Source organism: Dromiciops gliroides, chromosome 1 (genome assembly GCF_019393635.1).
Source record: "Dromiciops gliroides isolate mDroGli1 chromosome 1, mDroGli1.pri, whole genome shotgun sequence".
Classification (NCBI taxonomy): Eukaryota; Metazoa; Chordata; class Mammalia; order Microbiotheria; family Microbiotheriidae; genus Dromiciops; species Dromiciops gliroides.
Window position 1 is genome coordinate 420,877,669 of NC_057861.1, and position 16,066 is coordinate 420,893,734.

The 16,066-nt window shown below is 40.0% G+C and overlaps 2 protein-coding genes across 2 annotated transcripts in view; both read left to right on the top strand.

Annotated features, from left to right (window-relative positions):
- The window catches only part of ADAMTS12 (ADAM metallopeptidase with thrombospondin type 1 motif 12), a 569,738-nt gene that overhangs the window by 98,009 nt on the left and 455,663 nt on the right, over positions 1-16,066 (top strand).
- LOC122737136 (AFG3-like protein 1) lies at positions 10,283-12,270 on the top strand. The gene is given in 3 exon segments (XM_043979599.1): positions 10,283-12,216; positions 12,218-12,253; positions 12,255-12,270. Coding segments are annotated over 3 exon segments (1,986 nt in total).

Consider the following 16,066-nt stretch of genomic DNA (forward strand, 5'->3'; position numbering starts at 1 on the left):
TGTGATTCCTTTATGTTTTGCAGACTGCTACTACCCATCATGCCCCCTCTTACATTATCTTTTGAGTAATAATTAATTTTAATTCTTTAGAAAATGGAGTGTTTTGTGATATACAGTCATACCTCAACAATAGTATAATATTGGCATTAAAAGAATGGGACTCCATTTTAGGGAGAAGTTTGGGATAATTAAAGGAGTTCTATAATTTCCTTTAGGCAATGCAGGTTTTTCCCCCTTCTCCTTCTGGGTTTAATTTCCTTGTTTTTAGTGTCTGTTCAAGCTATCTATCCTGGTGGAAGAACTGTCTAGATTGTTCATTTAACTGCATATACATTAGGTTTTTCCTGTGTGGATGGTTAGACCAAATTGTTTTGAGTGGATATGAATCTCAACCAGCACAATGTCATCTATGAACATGAGATTCTGGAGGATTTCATCATCTATGAAGAATTTTTCTTGGATTCTGTACTGGATCTCCCCCATGATAGCAAGAAACATGCTTTGACAAGACTAAGTCTCCCTGTTTTATGCCTCATCTAATGTTCACGATTATAGTATAGTTTTCTCTGTTATATCTTTCAAGGAATTTTGAGGTCTTCATGGGAGTTTTTTTTGTAAGAGAGCATTTAAAGTGACATTTTGCTCTATTGCATCAAAAACTTTTTTAAAAAATAGAATTATTTAATACACACAAGGGAATCTTGTAAAAAAAAAAAAGAAGAAGCATGAGGCCATCAGTCCCAAAGTCCTTAAAGTAATTCTATTTATGCTTCCAATCAGGGAACAGCTGTATACAATGTATCAGGAAGGACAGGGGCTCTGAATGACATTCATTTTTAGTTAAAATCAGGGATGTATATATATGCTACAGAGCAACATCTTGGGGGTGTTGCTGAGGCAGAGAAAGGTAGATTGTTTTTGATTCATTGGAGATTCACCAAAATTTTTAGGGTGCTAACTTTAGTAGGATCACCATCATGGCATTCAGTTTGGGCCATCACATTTTGGGAAGGGCTTTGATAAACTACAATGAGTCTAGGAAAGGACAGTCAGAATGGGGAAGTGTCTTTTGTTGTTTGTTTATTTGTTTATTTTTAATTTTATTTTTGGTGAAGCAATTGGGATTAAGCAACTTGCCCAGGGTCACACAGCTAGTAAGTGTCAAGTGTCTCAGGCTGGATTTGAACTCAGATCCTACTGAATCCAGGGCGGGTGCTCTATCCACTGAGCCACCTAGCTGCCCCATGTGAAGGGTCTTTTGTGAATTGATTAAAAGAACTAGATATGTTGGGAGAACAGCATGTATCTGGAGAAAAGAAGACTGAGGTGGAACATGAAAGATTATTTTCAATTATTTTTTAAAAAATTATTTTATTTTAAATTTATTGAATAAAACAAGAATTTCTATAACACAGTATAATAAAAAAGATGACTGTACATGAAACTGCAAATTCATTATGTACAACTTGCTATTCCTTTTAAATATATAACAAAATAATTATGTAAATTTGTTTTTTACTTCCTTTTCTCTCACCTTAGAGATGGCTACCATTAGACACAAATAGGCATGTGGGCGTGGGTGTGTAAACACATATGTAATATGATTCTATACATACATCTATTTGTCAGTTCTTTCTTTGGATGCAGATTGTGTCTTTCTTCATATGTCCATTGTAGTTAATTGGGGTATTTGTAATAATCAAAATGACTTATTCACTCAAAGTCTTTTTTTTTTTTAGTGAGACAATTAGGGTTAAGTGACTTGCCCAGGGTCACACAGCTAGTAAGTGTTAAGTGTCTGAGTCTGGATTTGAACTCAGGTACTCCTAACTCCAGGGCCAGTGCTCTATCCACTGCACCACCTAGCTGCCCCCAAAGTCATTCTTAAAACAATATTGTTGTTACTGTATATAGTGTTCTCTTGGTTCTGCTCATTTCACTCTTCATTATTTTATCTTTCATTATTTTTCTAAGACAATTGAGCTCCTCATTTCTTATAGCACAGTAATAGTCCCTCATAATCATATACCACAACTTGTTTAGCCATTCTTCACTTATTTTAAGGGAAGTCAAATGAAAGATTGGACTTTTTTTACTTAGCCCTAATGGAGAGAACTAGAAGCAAAGGGTGGAAGTTGTAGAGAAGCCTATTTAGGTTGGATATCAGGAAAAACTTTCCATACGTAGAACTATCCAGAAATGGAACCAATTTCTTCATGGAGGTCTTCAGAAAAAGGATGAATGACCTGTCACGTATGTATTAAAGGGGATTCATGTTGAAGTGTTGGTTGGCCAAGATGACCTCTTCTAGTAAAGGGAATCTAAAGTTTTCTCTCATTTGAGAATATGTGATAGATGATGTCAGCATCACAGTTTAACATCAAGGTATTGCTGTCTGCCCATAGACATCTCATAATAATAATTGATGTTTTTAATGCTTTAAAGTTTACAAAGCATTTTACCTATATTGTCTCATTTGAGGCTCATGCAATCTTGTAAAATGAAAATTAGAGATATGAAGCTCCCCACTTTATAGATAAGGAAACTGAAACTGCTTAAGTGGCTTGCCCATGGTCAGGAAGCTAGTGAGTGTTAGAAGTGTAGTAAGAAATGTCCAGCATTCTATCTACTGACCTCAAGTGACTGACACTTAGATAAGTTCAGAATTGGAAGAAGATTGAGATAGTGAAAAGACTATTGGGAGCAACTAGGTGGTGCAGAGGCTAGAGTACTGGCCTTGGAAGCAGGAGGACCTGAGTTCAAACATGGCCTCAGACACCTACTGGTTGTGTCACCCTGGGCAAGTCACTTAACCCTGATTGCCTCAAAAAAAAAAAGAATATTAAACTTATAGCTGGAAGACCTGGATTCAAGTCCTGACTCTACTGTACTTAGATGACATGTGACCTTGGACAGACCCTTCACGGCTCTGGGCTTCAGTTTCCTTATCTGTCAAATAAGGGTGTTGAAGAAGGTGATCTTTCAGGTCTATTTGACCTTAACATTATGTGGTTTTATGACTCTGTGGTCTCTGACCTCAATTTCTAACCACAGTCCAACTCCTCTCATCCCCAAATCACTGCCAGGGATGTGTTTGATGTAGGTATACCACCTACTATCTCTCCTTTATGCCCTTGGTTATAAAAATGTTTTTTTTCAAAGATTCTAGTGGAGCAGAGAAATAACAAATCATTTAAGTACTCAGTTCACTTTTTTCCTCTCCCCATTCTGGCTTCCATATCTCATTTGGGCTTCTCAGAAGTTTCATATAGAGGACATGAGACCATAGCATCTACCAAGGTCCTACTATGTGCAAAGTACTTAGGAATAAATATTAAAGAAATTTAAAAGACTAAATTCCTGCCCTCAGCAGCATAGTTGAATGTAGTTTAGTTGAAAATAGAGAAATAGGCTCCTCTTTCTTTCTCCTTTTCTCCCATTCTATCATTTTCTAACCAGTGCCTAAGCAGAGCTTCACTGAGGACATAATGAATTTCTTGCCCGGCAGGCTAGGGTTTCTGGGATCAGGGAGATGAAGATGGACCTCAGTCTCCTCAGGTATAAATCAGAGGGGGTTGGATTAGATGGTCTCTGAGGTCCCTTCCAGCTCAAACATTCTTTGGTTCTTGTTAACATAGCTTGCTTTCCTGAAAGAAATCCTGACTGCTTTTTCTGACCTCATCTGGCTCCCAGCCTTGCTAATCTCCCTCATTCCCCCAGCTTCTCTGGTTTCTACACAGCTCTGTTAGCCAAGCTTCTGCCTGGTTTTCCTGTCATCTAGTCTCGGTTCATGCCCGTGAACTTCTCTCTCCATGCTTGGTTTGTGGAGTATTAAGTGAGAATTCTTGGCCCCTGTTCTACCCTGCCCTGAACCTGGCTGCATTCTCTCCATGCCTTCAGCACTCTCCCTCCCCTGGCACCATCTTTGGCTCACCTGTCCAAGAATCTGCCCAAGCTCTAAAACCTTGTGCTCTGCTGCTAAATCTTAATTGCCCTTATAAATACTTAGCAAGATCCTCTCACACCTTATACCCAGACCTCTGTCCCTGTAGCCAAGACTCATTACATCCCTCCAGACCTGATTCAATCAAAACCAGACACCAATTACACACCAATTACAAATTACCATGCCTGATAAGGAGTAACACTCGTGTGTGTGTGTGTGTGTGTGGGGGGGGGGAGGGGGGAGCCAAATCAGGTTAGCTTAATCCAAAGAGCCTCACTGGAGGAAGGAGTTTCAAACCAGTCAAGGACCAAACTTTCATCTCTCTCTTGGCCCCATCCTTAGTCTTCCCAGTTTGCTCTTCCTCTATATTCAACCATCTACCTTTACTCACACATAGGCATTCATAATTTGGGAAATATGTGAAAAAGACGCTTCTCGTGCCTACAAGGAAGGCATCTCTGTGACTTCAGGTACAAAGACCTCATAGTAGGTTCACAAGATCTACCATTTCACAAACAATCCATCCAGTTTGTTCAGCTGTCCTGATCCCTTCCCATCCTGATTAACATCTGTAGTGATGCTGTCCTATTGTAGGCTGTGGGGCGGTCATGATAACACCATTTACCTTGTCTGTCTTGGGGCAGTGAAAGGATTTGAATTAGTGAAGAGGTTTGGACAAATAGGTAGACTCAGTTGCTTGCTGCTTTCTGAAGCTTCTTGACTGAGACATTTTTCCTTTCCCCAAAGGATGTGTGAATTCCAGAGATCTTAGCTTTGGACACTAAATGAGAAAGGCCAGAGGATGGGAATTTCCTTTGTTGTCATTAAAAGTTCCATGAGAATAATATTGCCTATGATGTATTTTGCATTGGTTGAGAATCTAGGTAGAGATGGTACAGTAGTCACTTTCTATGTCAAGTCTTTTCTTTTTCTTTTTTTTTCTTTTTTTGGTGAGGCAATTGGGGTTAAGTGACTTGCCCAGGGTCACACAGCTAGTAAGTGTCAAGTGTCTGAGGCCAGATTTGAACTTGGGTCCTCCTGACTCCAGGGCCAGTGCTCTATCCACTGTGCCACTTAGCTGCCCCTATGTTAACTATTTTCAAAATCAAATCAGCAAGCATTTATTTAGGGCTGACTATGTGCCAAACATTGTGTTAGGTATTACAGAAGTACAGAGTTTAGTGAAGACATGGCTCTTGCCCTGATAAATGTCTAGTAGGGAAACAAGAGGTAAGTGTGGATAACTAAAATACACAATGTTACATGATAAGAAAATCAGAACAGCATCAAAAAAGTGCTCTGTGAGATCCTAGGGTGAAGGTTATTGCTGATGGGAGAGATCTAGGCAAGCTTCCAGGAGGAGGCAGCATTTGCTTTGGACTTAAACAGAAGGGTAGGAATTCAACTGAAAGATTTTTCCTTGTTGAATCTACCTTCCAGTTTATGTTTTCTAGTTGGTACCCTAATCTTCCATTACAAAAAGGAAGCTCGTTACCCCCTTAATTTGTTCTTTTTCTATAGAAAAAACACAAAACTAATTTTAAAAAGTAGAATACCATAGTGCTGTCACTTACTGCATTCTCATTTTAGGTGGAATTATGATATGGTTTAGGATCCCAGTAAAAAAGGATATATATTTCCCCCTAAAAGTCTCAGCTGGAATTTGCCCTTGTTTCCCCATACCCACATCATGGAGGGCAGCTGGGCAGATGGTTCTCTTTCATTCTTTGGCATCTGCATTGCCAGGCTTGGACAGTGCAAGGGCAGGGCTATTCCAGAACTGGGGATAGTCTTCCCTTATAACCGATCATCAAACAGTCTAATGGCCCTAATCTAGAAAATTCCCAGGGTTCCTTTCCCTATTAACCCATATGTCTCTACATTATTTGCTCACAGATATTTTTTATGAAATCAGGTATTAATAAATTTATGGAAGCCAAGTCATATTTCAAAGATGCTAAGGAATCCCACTGCTGAGCAGTATCGTTGAAAAACTTTAGTAAATCATCACTTACTGATATTTCTTCTTATTCCTATAAGAGAAAGGATTATATCTTTCTTTTCTTTTTTTTTTTTTTTTGGTGAGGCAATTGGGGTTAAGTGACTTACCCAGGGTCACACAGCTAGTAAGTGTTGAGTGTCTGAGGCTGGATTTGAACTCAGGTACTCCTGACTCCAGGGCCGGTGCTCTATCCACTGTGCCACCTAGCTGCCCCTCTTTCTTTTCTTTATGTTGCCCAGTATCTAGCACACTGCCTTAGGCATACAATTTAGAGATGAAAGAAACCAACTTTGAGACTATCTGATCCAGGGGTTTCTAACTTGGGGTCTGTGAACTTAACATCTTTTTTTGATAACTCTTTCAATATAGTTGGTTTCCTTTGTAAACGTGTGTATTTTATTATTTGTTATTTTATTCATTTATTGTTATTATAACAATCTTTTCTTTAATTTATTATACATTTTATTATTTTAAAACTTTATTCCAAGAAAGGATCCTAAGGCTTCACCAAATTGTGAAAAGGATCATGACCCCCCAAAAGTTAAGACATTCTGTTCTAGTCCAGTATTTCATTTAGCAAATGAACTTCAGAAAGGTTGAGTGAGTAGCATAAGTTCACGTAGCTAGAAAGTAGCAGTCAGCTCTTCAAATCAAGTAGTTTCAATTTTGTCATTCCACATCTCCTAGGCACTCAATACATGTTTATTGAATTGGTGAATAGATATCTGTTGAATTTGAATTTAAAAGTAGGTTTTAATGTAATGGGCCCCAAATGAGGTAAATATGTCTTACCTCTTCTTCTGGTTGACCAGAGCACCATCTCCTATGAACAAGTGATGTCTGTTCACAGAATTGCTAAGTTAATAGAGCCAAAGTATATGTTTATGCCAAACACATTCTACCCACACTAAGATGCTTAAGGAAAGCACAACATAAGGGAATAGCACAAGGCAGAATTGGTTTCTCCAAGGTCCTGTTTAGATGATATTAGGCTAGCTGCCCAGTTTAATTAATGGATCCAGTCAGCAAGCCATTCCACTGGTATTTTTTTTTTTTCATGGGATGGATCCATACGTCTTTCTGACCTTGGGCAAAATGTTCATTTCCTAGGACAGGTCTGGGAATGAATCAAACATTCCCCTCTCCCTGAGTTTTTTTTTTTTCTACTTAGAGAAGGGGTCATTCATTCTGAGGGCTATTAAAATTACAAACTAATGCTTAATAAACATTAAGGAAGTGTGATCCTCCAAAGGCAGATGCTTATTTTCCCAGTGTGGTTCCTAGGACCTGGAACCCTGTGAGTGCTCTGTGACTCTTAGCAGATGATGAGGGCCATCTGATGAAAATGACTGTATGTCCCAAATGTAGATGTTCTTAATACATAAAAGCTGGACTTAAAGCATCCTACCTACTGAATTTGTGAAGGGCACAACAACTTTGACTAGAGAAAAATTTCAGAGTCAAGAGATTAGTTTTGATTTCATGAATAGGCAATTTTAAAAAATATGAGATGCTGGATATCAAGAATAATTAAAATGTAATATAATAACATTGCTCCAAATAACTAATTAGACAAATTAAAATTAAAATAATTGGGACAATCCACTTCATATCCCTTAGATTTGCAAAGATAGTAGAAAAAACAAAAATAACAGTTGTTGGGTGTCATTGATGAAGATTTTGAGTGTTGTGCCCCAACTTCATTTTCCCATAAGGCCTATGGCTTTTATTGCTCAATTAATATAGCATGATGATTTTTTGGAACACATTTGTACCATTATAGCAGAACTGATTGTACTTCTAAAAACTGATCTATATATAATGATGCCTACAGTTTTCTATACAAGATTATTTTTTTCTACTTTTTTTTAAACATGGAAATGTTGATTTGTGTTGTTGTTTATCTAGTACAGAGTTGCTACAATTGGTTTTAAGAAGTTCTTGGGGGGGGTGGGCAGCTAGATGGTGCAGTGGTTAAAGCATGGGCCCTGAATTCAGGAGTACCTGAGTTCAAATCCGGCCTCAGACACTTGCCACTTACTAGCTGTGTGACCCTGGGCAAGTCACTTAACCCCCATTGCCTGAAAAACAAACAAAAAAACAAACAAAGAAGTTCTTAGTGGGACCATTTTGGAAATATGATGTTTAAAATTTAAATGTGTGGTCGACTTAAATTAGAAGCATTAGCACCAGTCTTGGGGCATTAAGCATTTATTAAAGCATACTCAGTATTCACATGGAGTTCAGAAAATTAAGAAAAGGCCTTTCTAGGCTAGAATTCCAGCCAGGTCAGGTTCTTCCTCAAGTCCTCCTCCAGGAGCCTGCTTCAATTATGAACTCTCCTCAAACTGAGTGTGGAAGCTTTTTATAGGTCCAGAGCATAGGAGGACCTTACATGCTGCTTCAAGCTGATTGGTAGGCATCATCCAAATCCATTGGTCACTGGACTTGAAGGTGGTCTCTAGTTGAGTTCAAAGTCTTTAGCTTCTGAGAAAAATACCTTCTTAAGGGCTAGCCTGGTGTGCTTACAATCTAGTTAACTTGAAGTAGGCTAATCAGCAGTCAATCACTCACTTAATTCAATCAGTTTCAATTAATCTCTAGATGGGCCTTTGAGTATCTGCTAAATCTCATTATTTTCTCACAGGAATTAAAAAACCAAGTGTTTATTAAATGTTTACTTTTTACCAGGAAATATTCAAGGTGTTGGGGATACAAAGATATACAATAAATGAAACAGTCCCTTCACTTAAGGAGATTATATTCTATAAGAGGAGAAATGGCAATACACAGATATATTCAGAATAAATAGATACAGAATAAATAAAAAATAACCAAAAAGCAGTTAAATACAAGATAGTTTGGGAGGAAGGGTGCTAGCAGTTAGAAGACTTTAGGAAAGACTTTCAGGAGAAGATGGAGCTTGAGGTGTGTCTTGTAGGAAGAGTTGAGGAGGTAATATATTCCAGGCATGAGGAACATGACTGTGTTAGAATACAACTGAGGGAAATAGGTGCAAAATTGATAATTAAGAGAACATGATTAATTTTGGAGGAAACTAGAATAAAGGACCTCTGAGTTTCCCTCTATCTCTGTTTGTTATTCTTTCTCTAATGAAATGGATGATCACTATGAACCAACATGGATTAAGAGTAAGCCATGTCATACTATTCTAGCTAGGTAGCACAGTGGATAAAATGCTAACTGGGCCTGGAGTCAGGAAGACCTGAGTTCAAATCTAACACTTTTACTAGCTGTGTGACCCTGGGCAAGTAAATTAACCTTGTTTGCCTCAGTTTTCTCATCTGCAAAATGAGCTGGAGAAGAAAATGGCAAACCACTCTGGTATCTTTGCCAAAAAAACCCAAATAAAGGCACAAAGAGTTGGGTGTGACGGAAATGATTGAGCAATAACTTGTCAGACAATCCTTATTGTTTTTTAAAATAGGGTATTGGGGGCAGCTAGGTGGCACAGTGGATAGAGCACCGGCCCTGGAGTCAGGAGTACCTGAGTTCAAATCCAGCCTCAGACACTCAACACTTACTAGCTGTGTGACCCTGGGCAAGTCACTTAACCCTCATTGCCCTGCTCAAAAAAAATAGGGTAACTAAAATAGCAAATCAGGAGTTGAGTATATGCAAATTTCAGCAAGAGATTTGACAAAAATTTTCATGGCATCTTTGTGGGAAAAATAGATATGAAGTATCTAGATAATTGTACTTTTCAGTGAACTCATAGCTGTGTGAGAAAATAATGGGATTTAGCAGATACTCAAAGGCTCACCTGGAGATTAATCTAAACTAATTGAATTAAGTGAGAGTGATCGACTTTGCTGATTAGCCTACTTCAAGTTAATTAGATTGTAAACACACCAGGCTAGCCCTTAAGAAGGTATTTTTCTCAGAAGCTAAGGACTTTGAACTCAACTTGAGAACACCTTCAAGTCCAGTGAACCAATGGATTTGGATGATGCCAACCAATCAGTTTGAAGCAGTGTGTGAGGACCACCTCTGTTCCAGACCTTATAAAAAGCTTCCATACTCAGTTTGAGAGCAGTTCATGGTTGAAGCAGGATCGTGGCAGAGGACTTGAGGAAGGACCAGACCAGACCAGACCAGACCGGACCGGACCTCTAGGCTAGAAAGGTCTTTTCTTAACTCTACATGTTCTTCTTTTTTTCTAATACCTGGTATGCTTTAACAAATGCTTAATTAATGCCCAAAGACTGGTGCTAAAGGTTCTAATTTAAGGTGACCACACATTTAAATTTTAAACATCACGGTTGGTGACCACAAAGCAGAGTACTGAACCCTTCAACCTTCTGAACTTCACGATGGATGCTGATGAACCAAAGAATCGTGAAGTTGGAGGAAACGGCGGCAAGAGAGGAGGGAATAAGGATGACTTTTCATGGTGGAAATGTATACAGAAAGGAGAGTTCCCTTGGGACAACAAAGATTTCCGTAATTTGGCTGTCATGGTAGCATGCTTTGCCATGGGATTTTTCTACTTGTATTTTCAAGATTCTGGAAAAGAAATCACTTGGAAGCATTTTGTACAGTATTACTTGGCCAGAGGACTGGTGGATCGACTTGAAGTTGTGAACAAACAGTTTGTGCGTGTGATTCCTATTCCTGGAGTATCTTCTGTGAAATCCCTGTGGTTTAACATCGGCAGTGTTGACATGTTTGAGAGGAATTTGGAATCTACCCAGTGGAAATTGGGAATTGAAGCTGCCAATCAGGCAGCAGTGATTTATACCACTGAGAGTGATGGCTCTTTCTTAAAAAGCCTGATTCCCACTCTGCTTCTGATTGGGATTTTCCACTATGCTAGAGTCCCAATGGGAGCAGGAAGGGGCCTCTTCAGTGTTGGTAAAACAACTGCTAGAATCCTGAAGAACAATATCAATGTTCGGTTTGCTGACGTGGTGGGCTGTGAAGAAGCCAAGCTGGAAATCATGGATTTTGTGAACTTCTTCAAGAACCCCAAACAATATCAGGACCTTGGTGCCAAGATTCCAAAGGGGACTTTGCTCACTGGGCCTCCTGGTACTGGGAAAACCCTCCTTGCCAAAGCGACCGCAGGGGAGGCCAATGTTCCTTTTATCTCTGTGAATGGCTCTGAGTTCCTGGAGATGTTCATGGGAGTTGGACCTGCAAGGGTTAGGGACATGTTTGCAATGGCTCAAAAAAATGCTCCCTGCATCCTATTCATTGATGATATTGATGCAATTGGAAGAAAACGAGGTCATGGGAATTTCGGAGGGCAAAGTGAACAGGAAAACACCTTGAATCAGATGCTTGTTGAGATGGACAGATTTAACTCCAGCACCAATGTTGTGGTACTTGCGGGGACCAACTGCCCAGAACTCCTGGACCCAGCACTAACGAGACCAGGGCGCTTTGACCGTCAGATTTACATTGGGCCCCCTGATATAAAAGGCAGATCTTCCATCTTTAAAGTCCACTTTCAGCCACTGAAATTGGATGAAAGTATTAGCAGAAATGCCCTGGCTAGAAAACTAGCAGCTTTGACTTCAGGATTTACTGGTGGCAATATTTCCAATGTCTGCAATGAAGCAGCCCTGATTGCTGCTCGTCACCTGAATAGTTTTATTCAAGAAAAGCACTTTGAGCAGGCCATCGAGAGAGTGACTGGAGGTCTTGAGAAGAAGACTCAGGTTCTCCAGCCCAATGAGAAGACAACTGTAGCTTATCATGAAGCTGGTCATGCTGTGGCGGGTTGGTTCTTGGAGCATGCAGAGCCCTTACTGAAGGTGTCCATCATCCCCCGAGGACAGGAACTGGGCTATGCACAGTACCTGCCCAAGGAGCAGTACATGTATACCCAGGAACAGCTCTTTGATTGCATGTGCATGATGTTAGGGGGTCCAGTGGCTGAGAAGCTGTTCTTTGGCTGCATCACAACAGGGGCTCAGGATGATTTGAAGAAAGTGACCCAGAGTGCATATGCACAGATTGTCCACTTTGGGATGAGTGAGAAACTAGGTCTAGTGTCATTTGATTTACCCGAGCAAGGGAAAGCCCAGGTGGTGAAGCCCTACAGTGAAGCGACCGCCCAGCTCATAGATAAGGAAGTTCGCCACCTGATCAACTCAGCCTATTCCAGAACTTTGAAATTGCTGATGCAGTGTCGGGACCAGGTGGAAAAGGTAGGAAAGCATCTCTTGGAAAAGGACGTGCTTGAGAAAGCAGACATGATTGAACTGCTGGGCCCCCGCCCTTTTGAAGAGAAATTGACTTACGGGGAGCTTGGAGGAGGATACTTCCCTTCCAGAGGGCCAAAGACTGGAACTGAGAGTGGACAGAAGAAAGCACCAAGAAACAAGTCCAGGGAAGTCCTGTGTAAATCAGCCAAGGCCTCTGAGCATTTGTGCTTTGGGGGATGTCCCCACTCTCTTCACTGTACCTCTCAGGCTATGGCCCCCAGCACCTCTACCTATTAGCAGGAAAGTAGCTTTCAGAATCCCTGGAAAGCAGATTAAAGCACATTCTAAATACCAATGGGTATTTGAGGGAAGAGTTCTTTGGAACAATCCAGGAGTCCTCATGCCTGAAACTTGCAGGAAGTTCAGGTAGTGCACTGCCTGAAGGGCTAAGAGAACTATTGGCAAGAGTCGAGGTTGGATTCTTTTGGTTTAATTTTTCCTCCAGGTGGCCAGGCTATGCCATTTCATTTGACACCTAACTTCAATTCCCCCTCCTATATGCCTGATGTCATGGATAGCTAAATCCTATGCATCTGATTAAGCCTGACTCAGTTATTTCTCTGTTCTTTTGTGGTAACCCCCATAATTATCTTAGGTGTCATGATAAATACAATGTTAGATTTGGCCTTGACATCTGTTACCAATTATTATATCTTTTAATTTGTCATAATGGCATGAGGATAATTAGGCAGATGATGCAAAAAGTGATGAAATAAAGATTTAAAAATTCTTTTCTTAATATCACAATTGTCTTCTCAATTTATTCTGGGGGGAAGAGAGGAGGGGGATGTAGTAATAAGTTTTAGAGAATGTTTCAATTTTTGTTTTTATTATATGTTTCATTCCTAACAACTGGACAATAATTGTAAAATCTTTAAAAATGTTCTGAATTTCCTCAGACATGTCTTTGAGAACTCTCATTGTTTGATTTGATTATTGGCAAAGCTAGTTAAAAGTTGTCTTAAGCTCAGTTTTGTAGGAAACTTTCCCAGCTGATTACCAGCATCTGAAACACCCGAAGGACTTTACAACCACATCTGAAACTCTACAGCTGAGACTTGTTGATCTTCAGCATCCACACCTGAAAGACTTTCATTCCACAACTACACCCAGAGGATATCCCAAGAATCATCTGAAAAAAGACTTCCAAAGACTTAAATGGACATTTTCCTGTTTTCCTTTTCCCCATTGTATACACTGTTTATAATGTCCACTTACTAAAGGGAAGTTCCCCCTTTAGTTTTTTCTGTTTGTAATGTCCTCCTAATAAAAGGGGAATGACCCTTTTAGCCTTTGTTAATGTGTAGCTCAATTTCTTTTATCTCTTTTCATTCCATTTACATTGTTAGTCATAAGTATCTGTAATGTTATAGCTTCATTAAGGAAACAATGTTTCTTAATGAAGCAGGAGGGGGGGGATGTCAGGAAATAATGGGATTTGGCAGATACCCAAAGGCTCACCTGGAGATTAATCTAAACTGATTGAATTAAGTGAGAGTGATTGACTTTGCTGATTAGCCTACTTCAAGTTAATTAGATTGTAAACACACCTGGCTAGCCCTTAAGAAGGTATTGTTCAGGGGCAGCTAGATGGTACAATGGATAAAGCACCAGCCCTGGATTCAGGAGTACCTGAGTTCAAATCCGGCCTCAGACACTTAACACTTACTAGCTGTGTGATCCTGGGCAAGTCACTTAACCCCAATTCCCTCACCAAAAAAAAAAAAAAGAAAAGAAAAAGAAAAAAGGTATTGTTCTCAGAAGCTAAGGACTTTGAACTCAACTTGAGAACGCCTTCAACTCCAGTGAACCGATGGATTTGGATGACGCCAACCAATCAGCTTGAAGCAGTGTGTAAGGACTGCCTCTGTTCCAGACCATTAAAAAGCTTCCACACTCAGTTTGAGAGCAGTTCATGGTTGAAGCAGGCTCGTGGCAGGGGACTTGAGGAAGAACTAGACCATACTGGAACTCTAGGCTAGATAGGCCTTTTCTTAACTCCACATGTTCTTCTTTTTTTCTAATACCTGGTATGCTTTAATAAATGTTTAATTAATGCCCAAAGACTGGTGCTAAAGCTTCTAATTTAAGGTGACCACACATTTAGATTTTAAACATCACAGTTGGTCAAATCAGTAAGCCTAAAAATATTGATTTATGAATCATTTCTGACTTGTTGAGGGACAGCATGGTACAGAGGAAAAGAGTATTGCTTTGAAGTCAAAAGACATGGATTTGGATTTCACCTTTGCTGTGTGTCACCTCTAATGTTTGTGTCCTAGGACAAGTTACTAAACCTCTTTGGACCCCAGCTTCCTCATCTGTAAAATAAGGGATTTGGAATCCATAGCCTTTGAGATCCCTTGCATCTCTAAAGTTCTGATCCTGTAGACAATGTCTCTAATGAAACTTGCTAGAGCTCAGTTCTTGGCCTGGTTTTGTGACATATTTTTTTCTCATTTACCTGAATGAATACATATATGGCATGATCATTCAATTTGCATATGACAAAGTCAGGAGAGATAGCTAATGTGTTACATTGGCCTTTCCCTAAGGAATTTGGGCTTGAAATTTATTAAAAGAGTTTATACATGTTGGTCTTAGAAGGTTTGGAGATATAAAATGCCTTGGAAATAAAGGGTAGTGTGGAAATTTATTTTGATTTGGGGACCCTACCTTTGGGCTGAGATTAGAAAGCCTTAGACCCTCAGGGTCTCTTCTGTGTGGGATGTGCTGGTGCCCCTCCCCCTCTGCTTCAGCTAAGCCAAAAAGCCCTGTGGGCTGTATAAGATGCTAGGTCAGACAGTTGGGGGAAAAAAGCCCCCAGCTCCCTCCTGAGCGGGATCTATCTGAGAGATCCCAGGCTTGGCCAGGCTGGGCTCTGGTGTAGCCTGTGCTGAGGCAAGTGATGCTTGAGCGTTCCCCCCAGCTGCAGCCCTGGCTGGCGGATTAGCTTGGGGGTCTGTGGGGATGCAATAAGCCCTGAGGTTTGAGTGGATAGAAGATATATATAGACCTGGGAGTTAGATGTCAGGGGAGGCTGAAGGACTAGACTCAGGGGGACTGACAATATTAGAAGAACAGAGAGGGATGGAGCAGACAGACAGAACAGGAGGCAGCGGAGAGCACAGAAGTGGTCAGCACAGGGTACAGGTTGGAGAAAGTGAAGATTAAGAGAACAGAAGGACACTGGAGCACTAGGAGAATGGAAGGAGAGGTCGGTGAGAGAGAAACACAGGGGTTCCAGCATTGTCAGTAAGGAGAGGACAGTTAGAAGCAGGGAGATCGACAAAGTGAAAGGGGCTCGGAGTTAGAAAGTAGCTGAGCAGGGAAAGTAGAACATACCCTAAGGCAAGAGGCGGCTACGGCCCCTACTGTATTAAAAAAGTTCCAGGGGCAGCAGGTGGAAGCACCCAAATGGGAATGCAGTCAGGTTTTACATTTTATTTCCCTGTATTTTTATGTTTAAATAGTATTTCATAAATAAACTCTGCTTTGATTATTTAGTTAAGAGGCTTCTTAATCTTTTGCTTATCAATTTTGGGAGTGGAGCAGAGTGGTGGAACTTTATAAACGGCCCACATTAAATTAATAGCAGTCAGATAGCCAGTCAGTTAAAAGTCCTCAGATTAGTCCTCCCAAATTAGCTAGTCATTTAAAATATTTCTACATTTGAATGGCAACTGCGGCAGGACTTATGGCTCAATTATAATTTTTCATATAATCATAATTTGCCATAAGTACAATTATATAATTTTCAGATTAGATTAGCTAGTTAATAATAATTTTTTACAGTAATCAGGGAAGTTTTGGACCAAGATCAAAGAAATTGAGCCAATTTTTATGCTAAAACAATAGCTGCTCATGGATATTTGGATATGTACA